This window comes from Macaca nemestrina, chromosome 4, assembly GCF_043159975.1.
Source record: "Macaca nemestrina isolate mMacNem1 chromosome 4, mMacNem.hap1, whole genome shotgun sequence".
NCBI lineage: Eukaryota > Metazoa > Chordata > Mammalia > Primates > Cercopithecidae > Macaca > Macaca nemestrina.
Window position 1 is genome coordinate 90,504,454 of NC_092128.1, and position 25,538 is coordinate 90,529,991.

Below are 25,538 nucleotides of genomic sequence, written 5' to 3' on the forward strand. Positions count from 1 at the left end.
CACATACAAATTTTATATTTTGGGCCACCTTCCAAAATAATTAATTGATTTGTATTTTTTATAGCACTGAATGAGTTAAACAAGGTTCAAGGGGGCTTAATTGCCTTGCTCAGAACCTCAGCAGGAAGGAATTATTATTACTGCCTGACCTAGATATAGAATGTATGATATTTCTTCATTTCTGTCTTCTCACTGTAGTTCTTTCTTTGGAATTAGGGAAATCATAGAAAATCCCTATTATGGTTGTGGCGATTTTTACTCTCTTAGGTTAAACCTCTTTACAGTTGAGTTGATTGTATATCATAATTTTAATGAACTGAATATGTATTTAGGTTTAGGGAAGAGGAATACAATTTATAGTTATCATAATAAAAAGGAATGGAATAATATTTATCAAGCACTTGCTAGATAACAGCCTGTAGGCTAAACATTTTGCACACATCATCTAAATTAACCTCTATATTTCAGCTGAGAAAACTGATCCTCAGATACATTTTTTTCATATCATAAAGCAGGCAAGTGGCAGAGTTGGTGTTTGAACATCAGTCCTTTTAACTCTAGAGGCTAACCTAATTTGGAATTTTTCAATTATGATTTTACCTGAACTCTCTCAGTATTTGTTATGTTTTCTTTTCTTTTCCTCTATTAGAACTAAACTTCGGTTTTGTCTCTTGACAGAAAAACATTTTGTTAGTGTGGTAATAGAAACCAAAGACAGCTGGTTATTTAATGAAGATCAGATCTTGGGTGATTGTGATGCAATGGGATAGGATGGAATACATTTGGATCCACAGTGTGATGAGGGAACTTTACTCCCTAAAGGTTATGGTATTCTAGTCTCTGAAGAATATTTTCTTACCACTTGGTGGCAGTAGCTCCCAAATAATTAACAACTAAACTATTGATCTTTACCTCTAACTGGGGAGTGATTTGTAAAACGGATTACTTCTTTCAATTAATTGTTTTTTCCATGTAATACATGTATTTCCACTGGTTTCTCCCATGCATATTTATTTATTATGATTATGATTTTCTGGGGGCATTGCTTACAATGCTCTCCTGCATCTCCCAGGTTAAAATTCTTGCATTTTCCTTTATAACAGAGTTTATACATAATGACAATATAAAGGTTTCCTTCATTCAACCTTATAAATTTAGAGATGTTCACTGTGACTGTCCAAAAAAAAAGGGTAATGACAGAACTTAGAAAGAATGAGAGCTTATGAAACCAGAATTAGAAGAGGCCTTATAATAATTGAGCATTAACTTATTACTGTGCATTTACAATAATCAAGGAACATACTTATGTTGTCTCCATACATACAAGCAGCCCATTTTATAGAACAAGAAGCAGGCTCAGAGAAATTTAAGTGATTTTGTCCACTTAAATGCAGTGTATACAGCTCATGAATGGCAGAAGCAGGACACAAATCCAGAGTCGTCTGACATAAACATATGCACCCTCCTCTGTGTCATGCTCTCTCTGATGACGGTAGTACTACACCTAAGGGAAGACGTGTACAGAAAGACCTCAGAAGGGAATATCAAAATTCTAAGACTGTTCAACTCTTCAATGTGAAGACAAGTAAAAGAAATGAGTTCATAGTGATCAAGATACATTTTGCTTAGCTAAAAGGCAAGTAGAAATTTGAAGTGGTCTACTAGAATGAGATAAGGCAGAAAGTATTTTTTAGGAGGTAGAGATAATATTTGCCTTAAACAATTATATGAAATTGAAAGCAGAAGGCTAGACTAAAAATTTACTAAAATTTATTCCTTAAAATCATGTCTTCTTAGAATATGTTAGGTCACAATAAAATGTTTATATGACTATTTTCAATTTAATAAAATATCGGAATATAAAATTTTATGCACATTTTGTTCCTAAACTAGAAAATTATTATGAATCAATGTATACAGTGATTATCTCTTACTGGTAGGATTATTGGCAATTTTAATGCCATTTTGCTATTTTATATTTTTCCAATTCTCTACGGTAAACTTGTAGAAAAAAAAATAGGATACTAAGTATAATATTTCCAGAAATTTGTCCTGATAACTTTATTTAGGCCATTGGGCTATGGCTTTTACATTTATAGGAGTTAATATATGAACAAGATAAAAATAAACCAAGAGATGCCACCCTTCTTAGAAGTGGAGGAAGACCTACTTATAACGTGTGATATGGAAAGAGCCAATGAAAATATTTCCCTCACTTGGCTTAAAATCTTACTATGTGAATTATTCATTTGAATTATGTCACAGATTCCCCAAAAGGCATCCATTTAATACACAATCTATAAAGTGGTTGGGATTTGCATTCACAAAATTAGTATCCAAGTGAGAAAACACCTTCATCTTGCTTTGTGTGCATGTCAGAAACCCTTGGTAATAACCCAGAGCAATGCTAAATGTCCTGGGAAGTTCTGTTTTTTTATTTAAATGTATACAACATGATGTTATGGGTTACATATAGATAATAAAATGGTTACCATAGTGAAACAAATGAACCTATCCATCATCTCTTTCAATGCTAGAAAAGAACAAGGCTTTTTGTAAGTTGGCCTTGTTTTCATCAACAACTCCTCCAGATTTTTCTCATCTATTTTTGTTCTCTCCTTTATTTCCCTTACTCACAATTCCTACCTCCAAATACAAAACACTCACAAACAATTCTCCTACATATTGAGGCTAAGCTCAGCCTGCTGTAGTGGAAATTAGAGTGTCAGTGAGTTATACATCATAACTTGCCTGTCATAACTATACTACTCACATTCCTTGCTTGACAAGTTTTCACAGTTTAGGATCAATCTCTTCCATCAACAAAGGCAGCTTTTTTCATCCTAAATGACTTTGATTGTTAGAAAGTTCTTTCTTTCATTACACCTGAAGATTTTATCCCCACCATGTCTACCCATTGTCTACACATTAAGACAAGAGCACCATTAGCCCTGGATCTTCCCCTAGGAAAAACATGCCCTGGCTTCTCAGCCATTTTCATGATCACTCTCTCCTAAACGTTCTGTTGTCTTTCTCTCTCTTTAAGAGTCAGCAAACCTTCCCATTGCTCTAAAAGAGTAGATGTTAAATGTTCTCGTAAAAGATAAGTATGCAAAGTGATGGATATCTTAATTAGTTTGATTTAATCATACCACAATGTAAGCATATATCAAAACTACCAAAACATCACATTGTAGCCATAAATATATGCAATTATTATTTGGCAGTTAAAAATGCAACTACAGTGCAAATAAATAAATTGGAAGACCTTTTTCTGTTAGCCAGAAGAGGATTCTTTTTAGCAAATTTCCAAGTAGTTGAAGTCTTTAATCATCATTATGTCCTTACAGATATTTGTATCTCACAAGAACTTCTTAACACATGTCAGCCTTAAGCTGGTGAAAAGTTGCTCTGGGGTTGTAAATACTTTTAAGCAGTGGTCCTCTGCTGCTCTTTACCGAGACCAGGCCATTATCTGCTCCCAAATAGGACAACAGAGATTAAAATATATGGGGTCTACAATGCTTAGCAGTCTATAAACAAGTACCATTCATTATGCAATTTATTTCCTTTGCAGGCAGTTCTATCCTTTTACAGAACTCAATAAAAATAACATCATTCCTCCAGAAATAGAGTGAATCTTGCACAATCTACACCAAAAATATAATTTTAGAATATCTGAAAAAGAACGATCATATATTATGTCTTTTAAAATATTTGTTTTAAAGGTTGTAATTCCCCAGTGCTATTTCCTTGAAAAGTGTTTTGTTTCCAAAGGTATCTGTAAAGGAGTAACTGTAATATGTGGACCAAGTTAAGAGGAATGGTTAAAAATGTAATGCATTCAACGTTTTTCCCTCATTTCTGAGGAAAGAATAGAAAGACTCTCTGATTAGGAAAAAAAGGATGTCATGATTATTTTTATTTTACATATTTCTTGTTAGAGCAGAAATAGGAAGATGCAGAGTGGCATTGTTTTTCTGCTAAACCATATGAAGAAGAAATACAAATATTGGAAGAGAAAATGATTCATTCCCCTTGACAAGATAGATAGCATGATGATTCTGCATCTGCTAACAGAATGCGACTATACAGGGGAGAAAGGTATCTGCAATGGCTTTTCATGTTGAGCTGCTAGTTTTTGAAGCACTAGTGGAACCGTATTTATGCTCCAGGACATTTTTCACTCTGGGAAAGGTTAATTGACAGGTGCTGTCCGCGAAGGTCTGGAATATAAAACCAGCACTGCTGTTTCGAACCAAGGCTTAAAAGAAACCAGCGAAGTATGACACAATGGTTAAGAGTACAGACTCTGGTGTCAGACAGACATATGCTGTAAATTTGGCTGTGTCACACACAAGTGGGACTTATAGCAGCTAATTAAAGTCTCTGACTCTCAATTTTCCCATTGGTAAAATGGATGTACTCCTGCAAGTATGCTGATACTTATCTAAAAGTGCTGTTAAAAATATTAATGTGATAATGCTTATGATATTTTTGGTATATTTCTAATGTCCAATAAACTATAAATAAATGGAGCTGTTAATAATAATTATTAAAATTTTATAATTTTTAAGCATCTGATGGGTACAGACCAGTGTCAGAATTCCTAACAGAACTATGAAGAATATTTTATACTTTTATTTTTCTTATTTACAGAATCTTCCCTTGTACCAAAACTGTATGTATGTTTGCTTCAGAATACTCATGTTTCCTCATCCATGGAGGCAGATTTTCCTACATCACACCAATATATATACTCAGGGATTTGAGTACCATTATTCTCTGCAACCTCTGGCCCAGTACACTAAGCTACGATTAACAAGATTTCAAGGATTGTAAGTGGACTGTCTTCTGGAAAATAATTGTGTATTAATTTCTATTTAATCCAAGGGAAGTCTTTGAAATGCTGCCAATCATAATTGTCTCTGAATGTCATGTTGTAAAGCAAAATGTTATGTTCAGATTGGGCTGATGCTCCAAGAAACTAAAGAATAACACAAAATGTTGGTCATCATAAAAGCTTATGTCTAGTTTTAGCTCAGCCTACAATCATTTTGCAATTCAGTGTGCACATAGCCAGATGCACAGCAGTTAATGAAAGAGATCTAGACTTACATTGTCAGCTTCAGACTCAAAACATGAATCTCAATTCTGTTTCCACTCACCACTTTTCCTATGTCTATTACTCTTATTACTGTTCTCTCAAAACTCAAAGACCCTATTGATTCCCCTCGCTTCCTATGTCATTTTCATCAGATTAAATTACTGTGTGCCATTACTTTTATATCCATAGTGAACTTGTTCTTTTATTCAAGGCCTCACCAGCCCTTAACTGGATTATTTAAGGGCTTTTGAGCAAGTCCCCCTGCCTTTAGTTTCTCTAATATCACTCACTCTAAATTCATTCCTAGCATAATTTTTAGCGCCTTATTAGTGCCTTATTTTTTCATTCAATTTTTTTAAATTTAATTTTAAGTATTTGTAATTATTATTATTATTATTATTGAGACAGAGTCTCACTCTGTCACCCAGGCTGAAATGCAGTGGCCCGATCTTGGCTCACTGCAACCTCCACCTCCCAGATTCAAGCAATTCTCCTGCCTCAGCTTCCTGAGTACCTGGGACTCCAGGCGCACACCACTATGCCTGGCTAATTTTTGTATTTTTAGTAGAGACGGGGTTTCAATATGTTGGTCAGGCTGGTCTCGAACTCCTGACCTGGTGATCCACCCGCCTCAGCCTCCCAAAGTGCTGAGATTACAAGCATGAGCCGCCTGTCCAGCCTTTTCATTCAATTTTTAAAATCAATGTCTCTTCAAATTTCTTGTGCTGGCATCAGGGCCCAAATGGATGGTTCCAACCCAATTTACCGACTGGTCTACTGTGAATCTTCTACAGCCAAAGTGCACTTAAATTATTCTGTACACTCTCAGTTTATCTCTTTTTGCATATTCCACTTCTCTTCTTGGACAGTGTTATTCTTACTATTCTGCAGGGTCCATCTGAAATTCTCTGTTCAGATATAATTCCATCTTTTTTCCTTAATTCTCATAATACCTTTTTTATGCGGCTTATTACATTTTGACTCGTATTATAGATAGTTATACGTTTATTATCTCTGTTACTACACTTTAAGCACATTAAAGAGAAGTCTATTTTTTATTCTATGTTATAACGACCACCAGCACCCTACTCCCACTCAGAATAAACCAAAGGGGTACAACTTATCTAAACTCATTTTCTTACCCCTTCCCAAACCTGCCTTCATTTTTGTTTTTCTGATCTCAGTACACGTTCATTCTCTTTAACCCAGGCAGAAAGTCAGACTTAATTGCCAATCTTTTCAACCCATGTTTTTAAAAGCCTGACTCCCACGAAGTCTTGCCGAATCTGCCTCCATAGTTTTCCACATAATTCCATTGCTCCTGGTGTTCCCTTCATTCAGAGTCTTAATTTTAATATTAAAAGCATATGTAATCCCCCTGCCTCTAATTCTTCACACTACTCCCTAGGTGATTATTCTTAAAATAAATTGATTCTAGTCACCCTTATCCTCAAAACCTTTTAAAACACTTTTTGTACCTGTCCATTTCTAAAGAAGCAGGCTTCAAATCCTATAGTCTAATACTCAGGTTCCTCATAGTTGGACCAAGCCTACCTCTTCAATCTCCCTTCTTTCTGTGCTTGGAAACCAACAGTCTCTTTGCCGTTCTCAAGCTCTCATAGGCCTTGCCTCCACGAGTTTGGAATATCTCTCCTCCTCTCTTTTCAAGCTCTCCCTACTTCGTTTTTCCAGGTTTGCCACCGAAGGCACATCTTTCTTGAAGTCATCTGTGACCCTCTTCACCTTCCTTGTGCATCCACAGGATTTGCATACACTTAATTGTGTATTGAACTATATTTATGTGGATTGAGTAGGAGGTAGTGTAGCCTAGTGATAAAGAATGACTACTCTGAAGTCATAGTGACTGGGTTTGCATCATGGCTCTACCATTTTCTGGCTGTGTGGCTTTCAGAAAGTTACTTATTTTTCCACAGTTTCCTCTTTACTGAGATGCATAACAGTGTACGCCTCATAGAATAGCTGTAAATGTTAAATGAAATTGTAGGTAAAAGTCACTTGGAAGAATTCAAGTGCTCGCTATCTATTATTGTTTGCAAGTATATTTCTGCTAACAACTCTAAAGCCCTTGGATCCAGAGTCCATTGTATTATTTATCTTCAAATTCTCAGCCAAGTGCTTAATTTAATGTTAGCCCCATAATTATGTGTCAAATTGATTCGCTAGAGAGCTCTAGGGTCCAGTATATATTGAAGCTTTGTATTACCAAAAGTACCGTGATAATATCAGTCCTGTTAAAAAAAATATTAAGGACAGCAGGTGAAAAAAATCATCAGAATTTCCAAAGAGAGAATATGATTAAATGTTAATATAATTACAGCTCTAATCAGTAGAATACAGACAGGAATCTTACAAGTAAGCTGAAAGCTTGCAATAAGTCATGAGCATGGTTTGAAGTGTGTTGTTATCAGAGTGCAGGTTTTGATGAAATTGTCCTCTGTCGTTATGGGCTAAAAGCTTGTCAACTAACTACTTGTGGCCACGAACGATTAAAAAAAAAAGAAAAAAGAAAAAAAGAAAGTTCTGCAATTCAGAACAGAACCTCTAGGTGGCAATTCTGTCCTCCTTTGTTATTTATTTACCTTAAGCAAGTCAATTAATTCTCTGGGCTTCATCTGTAAAAAGAGGGACTTGGATCAGATAGAATTGTGAATCTCCTCCAGCTCTGACATTTTCTGATCACTAATCTATGTAACCCTATTTTTTTCCCACTCATTTTTAGCAGGCATTTCTTCGGTGTCTACCGTGATGAAAATCACAGCTGATACAGCACATATTATTTATAATGAAATGATTCTCTCCATTCTTTTTATAAGAATAAGGAGACTAATGTTAATATCATGTAATTATGGTCTTAAAGGGACAATTCATGTGAAAGTGCTCAATCTTGGGTTATAGTACATGGCAGGTGTTAATAAATATTTATTTTCCTCCTTCCATGGGAAAAATTTCTTTTTGAACATCAAGGTTCAGTACAATTATTAACTTTATTTGTGATGCTTTCTTTAACCTTTCTACTTATTCTTAGTTAAAATCTAACAAAATATTGTTTTAAAGCATATTTTAACACTGATGCACTGATCATACTTTCTGGTAATTATTAATTATATATCTGTCATTGCAAAAGGTTTTAAACTCCTTCTGGTCGAATGCTATTAAAATATATATTCAACCTTTATCACTAACATGAGACCTGCGCATACAAAAATTTCAGTGAATATTCGATGATGAATAAATCGATGAGTGAATGAATTTCAGTTCAGTGGGAGAAGTGGGAAATAGTCTTCCCTTGCCTGGAACACTTTTGGTACTTGCCAGATTATACTATACTTGAAATCCCACGAACAAAAAGTAACAGAGAGATTTTGGTTTTACTCGTAAAAAAATAAAATTGAAAGTTCTGTGTCATGGGTACAAGTAATTTAGCGGTTTATTTTGGGAAATGCTGTACTGTAACACCTGTTTCTGGTGTCTCTACAAGGCAAATAAGCCAACTCTGCCTTCCAGTTTATGACTATGCCAAAAAAATAACACAAATTGTCTTAAAGACTTTCCTCATCTCTAGTTAATGTCTTAGCAAAACAAAACATAAGGTCAGGCGTGGTGGCTCATGCCTATATTCCAGCACTTTGGGAAGCTGAGGCAGGCAGATCACTTGTGGCCAGTAGTTTGAGACCAGCCTGGCCAACATGGCAAAACCCTGTCTCCACTAAAAATATAAAAATTAACCAGGCATGCTGACATATGCCTGTAATCCCAGCTACTCAGGAGGCTGAGGTACAAGAATCGCTTGAACCTGGTGGGCAGAGGTTGCAGTGAGCCAAGATTGTGCCACTGCACTCCAGACTCCAGCCTGGAAGACAGAGTGAGCCTCTCTATATATATTTTAAAAAATGAAGTTTCTTGACTCATTTCTTTTGATCAAAAAAATGTATTCATACAAAAGCTATGCAATAGCAATCTAATGTAAGCCACAATGCAAATGACATATATAACTATACTTTTTAGTAGTTACATTAAAAGATCAAAAGGGGGAATTAATTTCAATAATATAGTTTATTTAAGCTATAAAAAGTATCATCATTTTTCCATGAAATCAACATAAAACGACTTGAGACATTTTACATTCTCTTTTCCATACTCAGTCTTTGAAATCTAGTGTGTATTTTTTACCTGCAGCCCATCTTTGTTTTCTAAACTTTTATTTTAAAAGTTACATGTGCAGGGGTACATCTGCAGGTTCGTTATATGAGTAAACTTGTGTCATGGTTGCTTGTGGTTCAAATTATTTTCCTCAACCAAGTCTTAAGCCTAGACTGGTGAGTTATTTTTCCTGATCCTCTCCCTCCTCCCACCTTCCACCCTCTGAAAGGCCCCAGTGTGTGTTGTTTCCCTCTATGAGTCCTTATGTTCTTATCATTTAGCTCTTTTACAAGCGAGCTAATGTCTTAGTAGTTCACTTTAAAAGTGAGCTCTTATTAAAAGCTCTTATTAAAATACATTAGCTCACTTTTAAGTGAGAACGTGTGGTATTTGGTTTTCTCTTCCTGTGTTAGTTTGCTGAGGATAATGGCCTCCAGCTCCATCCATGTCCTGCAAAAGACATGATCTTGTTCCTTTTTACATCTGCATAGTATCCCAGGTATATATGTATCACATTTTCTTTATCCAGTCCATCATTGATGGGCAATTAGGTTAATTCCAGGGCTTTGCTATTGTGAATAGTGTGCAGCACATCTTAATTCAGACTAGCCACATTTCAGGTGCTCAATAGCCACATGTGGCTAGTGGCTACTACATTTGACCGTGCAAGTCTAGATGATGCACTATGGCTACAAGTCAAGAAAAGACAAGTTTCTTCCCAAATATCTTGTCACTCAGAAAATACAATGTTTTCCTAAATTAGCTCTAAGGCAGTTTACTTTTTACCTGCATAAGTTTTCTGATAACCTATAGCGTAATACCTCCAAAACTTGCATCTTATATTGCAGTGAATACTTTTATTCTTTTTTTTTTTTTTGAGATGAAGTCTCACTTTGTCACCCAGGCTGGAGTACAGTGACACAATCTTGGCTCACTGCAACCTCCACCTCCGAGGTTCAAGCGATTCTCTCACCTCAGCCACCCAGGCAGCTGGGACTATAGGTGCGCGTCACCATGCCCAGCTATTTTTTTTTTTCTTTTTGTATTTTTAGTTGAGATGGGGTTTCACCATTTTGGCCAGGCTAGTCTTGAACTCCTGACCTCAATTGATCCACCCGCCTTGGCCTCCCAAAGTGCTGGAATTACAAGTATGAACCACAACGTCTGGCCAATGCCTTCGTCTTAGTATTTTATAAACCCTCATGTCTTTCTCTAAAAGACTAGTCTGAAGGTCTGAGGGTCTAAGAGGTTTAGTGAGATAGCTTGGCTGGAGTTGAAAAGACATTAGCAAAATTATGAGTTAAAGTTACTCCTTTTTTTTCTCCAAAATAACTGATCCTTTGAGAAAATATTTTACTTTAATTATAAGTGATTGGCATATAAAATTAATTAATATTGCTTGTCTTTTATAACGATATTTTAGTTTCTTACTTTTGTATTAGAAAACAGCCCACCCTATCACTAATAAATATGCTTCACTGTATCCATGGTTAAAAATAAAAGCATTAAAAAGGTTACCTTTTTAAACATATACCATGATTAAAAGGCATTTATCTTTTAATATAGTGTTGGATGAAGCTCTTTTTATATATATGCATGTTGTTTTACTAAGAACTCCAGGCAAATGGTGTAGTAAATTTATAAATTTTGATTCCTATTTGTTTGAATTAAAAAGAAAATGCTCAGATAGCAAACATTAATAGCCAAATGACTTTGACATTTCCAGTCCAAAGTTTTGAATGTTCACTGCTTGATAAATGAGCTTTGGACTCTGTTTTTAAAATACCTTCTTGAAGGCAATTCACTTACTTATCTAAATTGATCAATAACTCTTGTGGGTTTGGAAAATATTAACTTCTAAAAATTAGCTTCCATTTCTCAGTTGGTCTGGAAAAGCACCATGGAAAACATGCCAAAATTGGTATAGAAAGCCATTTCTTTGAAACTTCTGAACAGGTAGAAACCCCTGAAATCTGTTAACATGCTAATTATATTTCCATTATGATTTAGCACTGCCAATAATTTGGGATCATTTCTGTTCAGTTTTGGGTAGTGGCCGGATAACTGCATTTTCCTTCTGGTTGAAAGATTATTTCAAGGATAGTTAATATTTTGAGTCATCTGTAGAAATAATGTTTGAATAAAAAAATAGGTGATTTGGACTCTGGTCCTAGTTCTACAGCTAGCCTGATTCTCTGGACTTAAGTTTACTTATTTGTGAAATGATGAATTTAGAATAAGTTATTTCTAAATCTCTAGTTCATTGCATGACTCAATTATAATTCTCAACCAATAGGAAGAGAAAACATTTTAATGATGCTTTCAGTGCCCACATACCCAGAATTCTATGTCTTGTTTACCCTCAGCTATTGACTCCTAGAGTCTCAGCCTACACAAAAAGGCAGACGCTGTCCAAGACTCCTCTCTGCATTGGCCATTTAATGTGCATCTTCACTCATACTTGACTTGCTCTCTCTGTTTATACAATAGACAAAGACGACACTTAACAAAAAAACTCCCCCTTTAGCTCTTAAAGACTTTTTCTCTTTACATATTTATCTCTTTGTACCCCGTTATTCACATTGGCACGTAAACATGTTCCAAAATCTCCCCTAAAAATAGAAAATTTCCTTGACTCCAAAGTCTATTGCTCTATCTCTATACAGAACCCATCTCCCTTCGCCACTAAGCCTCTTGTTTACAATTTCTAGATTCTTATTTCCCATTATATTTTCAGCACACTTTAGCCTGACTTATATTCCTGTTACCATACTTCAGCTACTCTTGCAAAAGCAAACAATAACCACCACCTTTCAGCCTTCATCTTACAAGGAAATCTCTCCTTTGGTCTTTGCTTACACCACTCTTCTGGTCCTCAGCATATCTCTCTGGCCAAACTTCTCAGTACCTTTTTTCTGGTTCCTCATTTCTATCCAGCCTCTAAATATTGTAGTAACTAAAAGCTTTATTTGGATGGTTTCAACCAAACATATGACCTTAAAAATATTTTGTATTTACTAATTACTCCCACACTGATATTTCTAGCACAGCCTTTTCTTCTGAACTCTAGACCTATTTATCTAACAGTCCACAGCATCTCTCCATTTTGATATCTCACAAGCATCTCTACTTTCACGGGTCACAAACAGATTCTTGATCTCCCATCCTACACCGGACACACACACATGCACGCACACACATGCACGCACACACACACATGCACACAGAGTTTTTCTCTTTTCTAATAATCTACTTCTCAAAAAAGTAAACAGAAACTCGATTCTATCATTTGCTTGATCTCAAAATCTGGTAGTTATTCTTAATACATCCCTTCTATAATGGCATAAAATTGAACACAAAACACAAAGTCTTATCAAGTAAATATCTGTGCTTTTGTGTTTTACCACCTCCACTTTCACTGCAGTAACCATTGTATCATACATCTTAATAGCCTCCTAACTACACCTGTGACTTCCTGTGTGACATCAATACATTTTCTAAACTGAAAACCAGAATGACGTTTATAATCTTGTCCATTTCCTGCTCAAACGCTTTCAATAGATCCTTTTATAATTAGGGAAAAATCTAAATGTTGTAGCATGTATATAAAGTTCTAATTTTTACCCCTGTTTACCTCGTTATCTCACCCAATGCCTTCTACCTCCTCCTCCTCAGGTCATACTTCAGTCACCCTGGACTTCATTCAGTTTCTTGAACACACCAAAGCTTTCCTATCTCAGCATCTTTACTCATGCTATTCCTCTGCATGAAACAATGCTCTTCCCTCTGTATGTCTGGTTAATGCCTCATCATTCTTGAGAAAATATTGCTTTCTTAGAGATGCTTTCCTGATTTCCCCAATGTTAGTAAAGTTATTTTATATTCTTCATAAGCCTATATATTTTCCTTTTTTTTTTTTTTTTTTTCGAGATGGAGTCTCGCTCTATTGCCCAGGCTGGAGGGCAGTGGCATGTTCTCGGCTCACTGCAACCTCTGCCTCCTGGGTTCAAGTGATTCTCCTGCCTCAGTCTCCCAAGTAGCTGGGATTACAGACATGTGCCATCATGCCCAGCTAATTTTTGTATTTTTAGTAGAGATGAGGTTTCATCATGTTGGCCAGGCTGGTCTCAAACCCCCAACCTCAAGCGATCTGCCTGCCTCGGCCTCCCAAAATGCTGGGATTATAGGCGTGAGCCACGGCACCCAGCCTATTTTCCTGTTTAACATAGCACAGTCTTTAATTTTAATTAGTGTATTATTTAGTCATTGTCTATATTTCTTTTTGAATTAAGCATCAGAAGATCAGAGATTATGGTTATTTTATTTACTGCTAGACTCTCAGGACCAAAATCACAATATAGAACACAGTAGCCATGGAATCAATATTTGTTCACTAAATCGAACAAGAAAGAGAACCAAGGAAAGTAAGCAGGTGGCTCATGAGAGTGACAACAGAAGCTTGCGCTCCTGGAGTCCCGCAGAGCTTTCTTCCACACCACGCTGTCTTTTCCCTTTTTGTCTCATCCCAACCCAGTGGGACTACAGAATTAAGGCCTATCAAGTGTTATTGCCATTGACCTCAACGCTGACTTGGCCCCATCTTCATAAGCCTAATCCCTGCGGGTCCCACTCCCTGGGCTCACAATCCAGGTCCCTGGACCTTCCTTGCCTTTATTAGATTTACAGATCTTCTCGGTGGTCTTGGCTTTCAGCTTTCCCCTCTCCCAGTTCTGCAATTTTAGCGTAGTGTACATCTTCAAGCCACTTTCCATCTTCCTATTTATATTTCTTTCTTTTCTTAGTCCATGGAAAACCCTGCTAATTATGCAATGTTCTTTTTTCCTTAAACTCAAACTAATTTCTTATTTTTTAAACTATAATGAAGGACTGAAATAATGTAAGGAATATAGTTCCATATACCATGTTTCTTCCACTACAGAAAATTTCACCATCAGTTTAACTGGAAAAGGGTAATGTACATCTTTTATCAAAAGAGACATAACCTCTCACACATATGATCAACTTCATAGAAAAATAAAATCCCAAGATGATAAAATGTACAACAGACAAGTTTATGTGATAAGGCGTTCCTCCATTAACACCAGCCATCTTGGTGGCTTAGCAGACCAGGTGAGATAAGATACAACCACAGCAAACAGAAATTAAACCAGAAGCACTCAAGAGAGAGATGGAAAGAATAGTTTCATGGTGTTAAATGAAGATGCACATCAGATAGTGACAGAAACCTTTTCAGAGACTGAAGTAACTGAAGGAAAGATGAACTTAAGAATAAATTTCAGAAGAAATCACCAGACATAGCATGTAGCTAACAAGCATGCACACACTTCTAAATAAATCCAAGTCCAAAAAAATCTCAGAAACTTCAAACTGGCCCAGGACCCAAATCTTTCAGTGCACCGAACAAATCAGCCTTAATTCTCAGAATGCAATTTCTTCACATCTCCCCCTCAGTGTTCATGTAATGAATCTTTCTTGTTTTTAATGCATTATGCATTGTGTTCTGTTCCAATTCTGTTTTGTGATAGTTTTTTCTTTTTTAAAAAATGATCTCTTGAATATTTTGAGCATGCTAAATAAATAAGGCTTTTAGGTGTTAGAGCTGTTTCTGCTTCGAAAGTGACAGAAAAATCATAACCAAACTTGTGAATTTTATATAAGGGGAACTTTGAATTTGCAGTATATTTAAATGTCATTTTTTCTAAATAAATCTTAGTTATAGTCATTATTCACATAGGCTCTTAAAACAAAAGAAAACCCATCTCATAGATAGTAGTAAAAAAAATTCAGAAGAGTTTCTCTTTGGAGTTAAACTTTTTATTATCTTAGTCAAATATAATAAATAAATTTTAAAATTAAATTCATATAAACCTTTATAATAGTGATTACTTCTAGAGGGTAGTAAAAAGGAATGTGATTAATATTAAGCATCAATGTATGGATAATGTTATCAATAATTTTCTAGTTACTGCAGTAACTTAAACTTTTTATATATTTGTGCAGAACCTCTGTATTATATAGTTCATAATAATTTAATAAGTGTATTTATGTCACTTAAAGTAGTTTTATATTAATGTAGGTTACTCCAATTTACATGATTTTGCTTATATTTTATGTTTAAGATTCTTTTATATCAAATATGACTAAAATGTACTTGGGTATAGCCTAGGACAACATTCAAGTAAAAAGCTCACAACTTGAAACATGTGGAAACTATAATAGGATTTAAAATGTAGATGATGAATTTAGTGAAGGAGAAAGAAAAAAAATTACTCCCTTGAGTTGTGCTAGCTTTGAGTCTGATTTGTGACCTGTTCTTACATATTTGAAAATAGCCAATGACCCTAGGGGATTAAATAATGGAAGTTATGCTCTTCCCAAGAATTGCCAACACAACAGATGAATGTTCATCCAACATGCGTGGTGGTTTCTGAAAGCTAGCCAGTTATGGAAACAAACATAGCTGCACAGAAGGTCATGGCATTGGGAACTTGGCCCCACGTCAGGGTAATAGCAGCCTAAAAATGCAGCTTAAATTGTATATTGATGACAATTACCAACTTTTTCTTAGGAATTGCTTATCTTTTTACCTTCTCTGTGCCTGGGTGTGCACACACAGACTCCTACACATATTTCTCTCTTTAGGTGATTTTGATTTTTATCCTAGTTCTGTTACTGGTTTCACTTTCGGATCTTAAATCACTAAATCCTAAATCCTTTAGTCTCTCATCCCTTAAGTGAATAAATTTATCTGCTGGGATAAATGGTGTAATGAGAGCAGTTGGATTTCTTAGGCAATATGGTTTATTATAAATATAAGCTGCCATTGCTGTTATTAACATAATGATCCATATGGAAAAATAATTGGCAGGGTACAAATTAAAAAAGAAGGCAACTAAGAATTCAAAAAACCCTGCCAAATATAACAAGAAAATCAAACATACGTCTCTGTTTAGTAGAATAAACAAAAATCATACTTTGTTATTCCAACATTGACCTAAAACAATTATTCCTGGAACTCTGGAACATGCACACCAAATCACAACTATTACTAGGGAACAAAATCAGTTATGTAGAGTAAACAGTTTCTAAGACAGGGTATATGACCTAAATGTTAGCAAGCCTAGAGTCCAAGGTCAATTTAATCAATGGTCTTACAAGAAGATCCTCTTCATAAATGTATAAAAATAAAATATGTCTATAAATGACAAATAGAAACCACACGCAGATTATAGATTTTCCAGAAAAGAGACCAAAACATGCATCCCATTGTTGTGGATCAGACATGGTTAGCAAATATCTAATGCGTATATTGAATACTTTAATATAACTATCACATTTAATTTTTAGAACAACTCCATGAGATAAGTGGTGGTATTTCTATTTTGCAGATGAATTAACTGATTGTTCTGTGAGATAATGTAACTCACTCAAGCCTAAACAATAAAAAAGTGCTAGAGGTAGAATATGAACCCAGATCTTAATAGCTCCCAAACCTATTCTTATTTCTTTGTATTATGCTGATATCTCCACTTAAATGCACAAATTTCTGTTTTTATATGCCAGCCGGCTGTGAGATTCACTGAACATAAGAAATTTACAAGTTTAAAAATCTACCATCAACAGGAATGACATTTGAAAATGTGGTTAGATTTGCGATGGTAAATTTACATTTTCTCAATTTCAAGGATTTCCTCAAGTCTTTCTTTTGATCCAGGATGTACATCTCAGAACCCAGCTGGCATTTTGCCTGGAAATTGAGCAGCATTGCCTGGGCTTAACTGCCTTGACCTCGTGATTGTCAAGTTCTACCCAATAGAGCTCTCCAAGCCTAGTAGGGTATCAAGAGCAGACTAGTCTTGCCATTCTTTCAGTACCTTTTCAAGACTGGTACCATCTTATTTAGAAGAGGCAGATCTTCATTTCACAGTTTTTACATGAACATATCTTGCCCTAACAAGGTTGATATCCTCAGTGCCCCACAAAAACTCCATTTTATTGCCTTTACCTCTTCTCCATGACTGTACGAATGTTAATAGTTTTGCTTTGCACACCTTTCCTCCTCTGCCCACTGGAAACCTATTCTGTCTCCAAGGCTTAGATGAAGAGTAAGTGATCTCTTGCTTATACCTTTTATTTTGAACTCTGTTTAAATTTGTTGTCATGTGCTACACTCACTAGCCCTTATAATATTTAAGGATAGTTTGAAATTCATAATTTAACACTAAGTCTTAAGCCTTGATGGCAGGAACAATTTAGGTCCAATATCTTAGATGCAAAATTCTGGTAACGTGGGGGTTGTACTTGTTGATGATTGACTTGCTAGTCTCTTCTGGAAAATAGATAAAAGGAATGATTGGGACTTAGCCTTTAAGGTATCCTGCCTGGTACATATATTCAAGGATGGGGAGCAAATAATGAGGTCGGGCCTCAGTGAAAGACTTTTTCATGAAAATTTCCAAAGTTCCACACAACACAATAGAAAAAGTACAGACTTTGAAACAATATTGCTCTGACTTAAAGTACTGACTCAGCTGATTAAATAACAATGGACCCTAGGTAAGTTCCTTTTTCTACTTAAACTTTATAAAATACCACATTTTCACAAAGTTGTTAAAATTAGAAATAATAGTACATATGGAAGCATCTGGACATTAGTTAACTATTAATAAATCATGTCTAGCATTATTTCTACAGGATAAATAGATCAGGGCACTCTATCTCCCAAGCTGATCTATTTATTTAACCATTAATATTTTCTTTTTGCCTTGACCACATAGTTTTATTCAATATTTAACAATAGATTGCAAACTAATGGAACTTAGAATTGCTTCTTGGGAGTTTTACTATTGGTACTAATAAATCATGGGCACCAGTTAAGGTTATAATAGTCATTGTTGAAATCTAGGTATTTAATTGAGGTGTCTGTGAATAATACATCATGTAATAAACATGGCTTGTAGAGCTACTCTTCAGGCAGTTCAAGTTTCTAAGATGTTAAGTATCTTTATTTACTAAATATCTAAGATATTAAGTATCTATTAGATGTGTTAATTTGTACTTTGACTTTTCAAAAAGTATTTACATAGTTCTAACTGCTTTTTGAATACTTTGTTTTATGGCATAAATAATGGTCACCATATTCACACTATTCAATTTGTCTAATTTATATAATTGTCTTATTAATCTGATTACCAAATATCTTTATGATAGAGTTTCTACCACCCTCTCTCACTCCAAAAGAAAAACAAAGAAAGAAGGGTTTTATGTTTTCTCATTTGGTTTTAAACTAAATATTACAAGAGTTTTCTAATATAGATATTTTGGTACATTTTCATAGTTGCTAATGTAATTATCCTAATTAAATCAAAACCTAACTAGATACATACTGTACAGGAACAACGAAAACAAAAAGAATGGGTCGAACTAGGGTTGATGAAAGGTGTGGGAGAAATATTGAGAGCCAGAGCACCATTAGTGGACTCTAGGTCCCAGGCAGGCAAGGAGCAGCACCAGCCAGCGGAGAGAAAGCAGCAGCTGATGCTCACTGATCCCTAACTCTATGCCAGGCCCAGAACTAGCAGCTTTAGAAACATTGTTTTTTGAGATTCACAAGAACTCCATGAAATATGAGCTAATATTTTCCTCCTTTTAGGAATAACGAGACTGATTTGGTGAAGAAATAAAACGTTTCCACTGACACAGTTATACTGAGTGAGATGTATGAATCTAATCTGATTGTCATCTAATTTTAATGAAGTATGTATAGATTAGATCTGCAGTTAAAGGACTGCATGGCTTTGTACATTACAGAGGAAAGTTGTCACACAGCTTCTTCTCTCTTTCTCTTTTCTAGAAATATGCTCAATGAGAGTCTAATTATCAAGGCACTGTCCATTTTGCATGTTGAAACATCTATCTGTAGAGTGGCCACAAGAAAATTTCTCTAGATTACTAAGACAAATTTAAATATTTAGACCAATGCTGGACCTAGTTATTTAGGTACAGAAATTCCATTTACGTGAACAGGATCATATATATATATATATATGAGATATACATAGGATTATATATATATCATATATAGGATTATACATATGTATCATATATGTATCTCATATATTATATATATTTTTATTTTGAACTCTGTTTAAATTTGCACTTGCACACACACACACACACACACACACACACGAAAATCTATTATAGCTTTTATTGAAGCCAAAGAGAGACATTTCAGATTGTATTAATCTACCAGTATGATTAATTGTTGCGTGAAGACCAAATGAATATACAAAAAAGTTAGATAGTTTGGTTCTATTCAAAGTACACATTGGATAATCCGGCTCATAATTAAGTCAACGCAGAGACCCAACTAAGGTATTTCAGGCAAAAATGTCCAAATTAAAAGGTTTGACTTTGTTCAGATGTTTCTATCAAGCAAACTGTCAATTAGTAGGTGACTGATGCAAATATTATTAGTTATCTCTTAATGTTTCTAGGACAAAGACTTCAAGACCAGTTATACCCTTGAATAAGAACAAAAATCTCAAAGTAGATTTTGTCATGGACTTTGGATAGAAATTCCAGTATGTGCCATTTACATGTGAACAGAATCTAGACTATGAGAAATTCGTCAAATAAATAAAAATGTGACAAAACTCACCATATTTTCTATTATACCATTATCAACACCAGAAGTGAACACATATTTACATCCCTTTTGATGCACGGTATGGCCCCCTAAATAATAACTATATTTCCCAGTAGTTTGGCTTGCCTAACTTATCTGATTGTCAATCATCCAACTGCTTATGCCCAGTGGACAATCAGCAGCATTTGAGAATGAGAGTATGAATCATATAAGAAAGAGATTCTTTACCTGGCCTCTACAGAATCTGTTAATGGGCTTTATTATATGCAAAAATTTGATGAAAATTGGTTTATATGCCCAGATCAAAACTATTTTTTCTTCATGGAGAAATGTCTGTGAAACTATAAGAATATAATGGTGTCTAATTTTGATAAGGGAGTAGGGAAGAGGACTTTAGTTATAACTTTGAAAAACATTTTGAATGTATTTATAAATTACTTGTATAATTTAAGTTAATTTTAAAATGGGGCATAAAAATATGTTTGTAATTTTTGGGGGGCCATAGGAGCAGCATTTTCATCTTATGCCAAAGGATATGAATCTCTTTTGTCAAGTACTTGATCTGGAAGAAAAAATGATATGTTACCTGGTTAGAGACACACTAGCTTCAAATTGTGTACATTTGCAGTAACTGAGAGGTTTCTTTCACTTTATTTTTTATTAAATAAATTTTAAAAGCTTAAATATTAAAAATAATACTTTGGAGCAGCTATAATTTATATACAGCACCTCATTTGGATTACTATAATATAGATCAGAATGTGCAGAGGTGAATTTCAACAAAATCCTACAATTGGCTGAGTTGTTGCCATGGTAAACCAAGAGTCTACAGAAAAGATATGTGCATTGTTTATGCTGTAAATTTTGCTGAAGCAAAACATCAGATTTTTTAAGCAGATAAAGATATAATGTATAAATCAAATATGCTCCAGTAAAATAAGCAATAAAACCTGTAAATATTAAATGATTTAGATAAGAAAACTTTTAAATATTTAAAAATACTACCTTGTGGTTTACACATGGGAGAACTAGGCTTAGAAAAGTTTGTTTAATAAATTAAGTTTTATAAGATATCAGATATGTTAATAGATGGATGGAATTTTAGCATAATATATATAAAATGCAACTTAGTATCATATTTTGTTCTGGATACCACCATTTAAATCTCTAGATTTCCAAATCTCAACCTACAGCAATACAATTCTCAGGGATTTATAAATCTGTGTGCTGCTAAACCCAGTCCATTCCCATTATAGATGATGCACTGGAGGCTGAGAAGAGTGACTTTCACACAGCAACTTGGAAACAGAACTCTGTGCATTTAACTTCCTGTCTATAAATCTTTTACATCAGTTGTAATTCACATGACTATATCTTTTCCAAAGCATATTACTCAATGTTTATTAATTGTTATCTAACACTTATGCCTCTGATTTTATGCTTTCATTGTAGATGACCATATCAGCTATAACAAAGAATCAAGAAGAAACAAAAATGCTATAATGACACCTATAGCTTTCGTTCTTTATGAAATTATAGTCAACTGATTTTTCCTTCTAATTGCCCATATTTTAAAAATTTATTACAGGAAGCATCCCTGCCTGATTAATCAGATGAAATAGTGCCTTGAAATAATCTGTGTAAGCATCCATCTCATACATTTTAAGCCCTTATCTTTACTTTTAAGCTACCTCTTTTTTTTTTTTTTTTTTGATTTCTGTGTTCGGGGCCAAATAATCAAAATGCAGCAGTGGCTTAAAGCCTTAGTGCACTTGTCCTAGATAAAAAGCTTACAATTTTAGGGTCTCTCTGTATAAAAATAATCCTTTTATAGTGCAGCTTTTATTTCCACTGCCTTTTAAATTTAATTCAGAAACCTTATAGTAATGATATTAATGTGTTGAAAGGAGTTTTACAACAGTAATCAAAATGTAGTTTGATTGTAGACTATGTGTATTGTGACAGGTTAATTATTGTAAAATCTTATTTGGCATTCATAAATAATCCAGATTTTTAATTCATAATTTAGCAAAGAGATGAATAATTTTCTGTCTAGCTTTCTTCTGCATTTCCTCAGTATCGCTTTGGGAAGGGGAAGTAAGAATGGATGTTATTATTACTCGAAATATGAGGAAGTGAATCTGTTGCCTCCAACTGGTACACAGTCTCCTATGGTCTGGCCCCAATCATTTTTTCTATTCTTATCTTCTTCTTACACACCTAAGCCCCAGAAAAATAGAAGAGCCTACTCTTCCTGGACCACAACCCAACCTGTCCCAGTTTTTTGCCTTCATCTATGCTTCCTGAAAGACTGTCTTTTCTCACGCCCTCCACTGCCAGTCTGTGCATTCAGTATTAGCTGCTCATATTTACTCAGTGCTTACTACATTCCATTCACTTTACTAAGAACATTACAGTCAGCCCTTTGTATTCCCAGGTCCTGCATCCATGAATACAAACCAACCTCTGATTGAAAATATTTGGAAAAAAAAATACAACAATAACAATAATACAAAGGAAATATAGTATAACAACTATTTACATAGCATTTACATTGTTTTAGGTATTGTAAGTAATCTAGAGATGATGTAAGGTGTATCGGAAGATGTGCCTAGGTTATATGCAAATACTGCACTATTTTACATAAGGGACATCAGCATCCTCAGATTTTGGTAACCAACAGCGCTCTGGAACCAATCCCCTATGAATAGGGAGGGCCAACTGTATTTAATGTGTTCCTTTTAACGACCCCATTTTATAGATAAGGAAACTTTGGCTAGTCACCCAGCTAAGTAAGTGGTAGATCTGGGATTTGCAACCAGGTAGTATGGCCTCAGATCTTACACTGTGAAGCATTAGTTAACACTGCAGTACATCAATTCTAAGTCCTGATAAACTTCCAAGATCAAGAATAAAATAATACTTCTTTTGTGGATATTTCATTGACCACCCCAATCTTTCTCCCCCTTTTTTGCCTCTGTATCTCTCTGAAATCACACTCTAATTTCTCATTGCTGGCAAAGTTACTGATGTACCATTTTGTTTCCTCCACTATGGAGTAGTATTTTAAGACAGTGCTCTGATTCATCTTTATAGTCTTGGTAGTAAATATGAAAGCCATGTAGCTTGAAGGAAGGAAAAAACTGGTTTTCACAATTAGATTCACATTAGGAATGGTGCTGAGTTATTTTATTGATTATTGGTGGAAGAAATAGGTTTCTAAGGCTTTCTTGAAGATTCACCCTAATAAAAAAGAAGCTTGTTGAATCCAACATCTGACCTAGAGATAACTATGACAGTTTCTTTGAGCAGTTTGGTACTCTGTAAGCAGAATTATTCTCCAATTAGAATGTTGTTACACATCTTACCAGTTGTTTTTCTAACTTACTGTCTAGAACTTACAAAAGAGTTTTCAGAGGTGAAATATCAGAAATGTAGCACAGGAAAATTAAGAGCAATGTTTTCTGGAATGAAATGCACCCACAAACTTCCTTTCACACTCACACCACATTTCTCTTTTTGTTATTGGTATTGCCTTTGGTGTACCTTGGGCATTATTGCCCAGTGATAAATGCATAACTATTTCTGCTTGTTCCCTGATACAGAAAAATGATGGAACACTCTTATTTTGATTTTCCTTGTAGAAGGAAGAAAAGATTAAGTGAGCCTGCCCTTGACAGGTGTGACACCCCCCTTCCCCCCGCCTCCCGAACAGCACCACTGGGCAGAGCAGCCCTTTGCAGAATCAGCCAGTGGAAACTAATCCCCCACCCCCACCTTTAAACAAAGCCATTTAATTTAGTCTTTAGCCCAAGTAAGGAAAAAAATAAATAAAAATGAATAAAGGACAATGTAAAGAAGCATAGCCTGTCAGCATGAACCTACATGCAAGCCAGAGATTTACGATTTTGTTTCCCAGGGAGGGAGTGACTAATGCGCGCACCCTGACCATCACCGTAAGGAGGTAAAGAGAGAGTGAAATGGCTCAACGTACACACACCCCGCTCCATACCGGGGACGAGTCTCCGAGCTGCGGCTTGTGCTCTCGGAGGGCCAGGCTGAAGCTGACTGCCCCCACGGCCACACTGGACACCCCCAGCCCTATCTCCAGCACGGAAAGCACCAAGAGGCTCCCGATAATCTGACCGCTGGTGCACATCCTTCCTTGGTCATCTTCCTTCCAGATCAGGGAGAGAAACCAACCATCTATCTTTTTTTCTTCCACTATCCTCCTTACCCCTCCACCCCCTACCAGATCCCAAAACTTTTCTTCAAGAGCGAGGCATTATCCACAAGGGCTGGATTTCCAGAAACGAAGACCTTCCCTGGCTGAACCAGAGGCAAAGGAGCTGCTCCACCCCCTGGCACGTTCAGATAGGGATCGTAGAAGGATCTTCCTGGGTTCGGTTCGGTGGTGCGAAGATTGCACACCAGTACCAGGGCTTTTAAGGAGCCGGAAACCTGGAGTAACCCAGGGAGCTCCGAGCCCTGCTCCCCAGGCGCTGTCCAGAGTTCTGTCGCGTCCCAAATCTCCGCAGGGAAACCCGCCCCCTCCTCAGCCTACCAGACCCTTTCACACGGTCCCTTCTGTTTCATTGCCGAGGAGAGGAGCTTTGCTTCCCGGAGACCCAAAGAGAACTGCTCCGAGCTTCTCTCTCCCTCTCCCTTTCGTCTCGCCTTTGTTTTCGTGGCAATGCAAAGTGCTTCTGCAAGTCTCTGGATCCCCAGGCAGAGCGGGCGGATGATATTCAGCACCACACTCCTTGCAGTTGCTATGTCACCAGAAAAAGCGACCTTGTCTGATGGCCTCTTCCCGTCTGGGTTTCTTCTCCCTCGTCGTCGTCCTCTTCCTCCCCCTCTCTCTCCAGCTGATTCTCTCTCATTGCTATGACCTCATTGGGATTTAGGAGGTTGACGGAGGAGGAAAAAGCCTGATGTATTTGTAGATCCAGGACCAATACTCTTGGCTGGCCTTTGATCCGCCCCGCCCCCGGACCGCAGCAACAGGAATCCAGGCGACCCCTACCTCCGCTTCTCTCCGTGGCTCCTTTCTGGGCTTCTATCCAGCGGAGAGGGGAGGCGATGCCTACGTCAACGCAGGCTCATTCTGAGAAAAACTTTCTTTGGCTTGTACGCGGGGTAGGGGGAGCAGTGAGCAAAGAAAGACGGAGAGGGGTGGAAAAAGCCAGATTCCTAATGTCACTAGGACTCTCAAGGCCCTTCATCAAGGAACTCCCCTGTCTAGGAGAGCTAGATTCAAGCCTGCTTACAAGGAATGTCCACTCCTGGCTATTATAGCCTGTCGCCTTCCGTGTCGGAGGGCGAAGAAGCAGTTGACTGGGGCCGCATCTCCAGGGTGATTTTGTTCCTTTCCAGCCGCAGACCCTTGCTTTCCTCTAGGAGCGTGACCACACGTTCTAGGATGCATAGCTAGATCCAACTGAGCTGGGATCATATATTCTCATCCAAATTCAAGAGACGTGTATGCATTAGAACAGGCATTATTAAAACAAAAACAAAAACAAAACAAAACACGTCTGGCTTAATGCACAACTATTTTTGACGGTCTGTTTTCATCAAAATCTTTAGGGCAGGGGC

The 25,538-nt window shown here is 36.2% G+C and overlaps 1 protein-coding gene across 8 annotated transcripts in view; it reads right to left on the reverse strand.

Moving 5' to 3' along the window:
• Positions 1–25,275, reverse strand: part of LOC105475655 (transmembrane protein 196) — a 51,553-nt gene extending 26,278 nt beyond the window's left edge. The window contains exon 1 of one of the 8 annotated variants that reach the window (XM_011731113.2): positions 23,941–25,275. In XM_011731113.2, coding sequence (XP_011729415.1) covers positions 23,941–24,099 — 159 coding nt within the window. In that variant the 5' untranslated portion in view covers positions 24,100–25,275. Of the gene's footprint in view, positions 1–6,661; positions 8,175–23,934 lie in introns of those variants that run through there. The other 7 variants (XM_011731112.2, XM_011731115.2, XM_071094921.1 and 4 more) reach the window with 7 other exon arrangements.
• Positions 25,276–25,538: the final 263 nt, after the last annotated feature.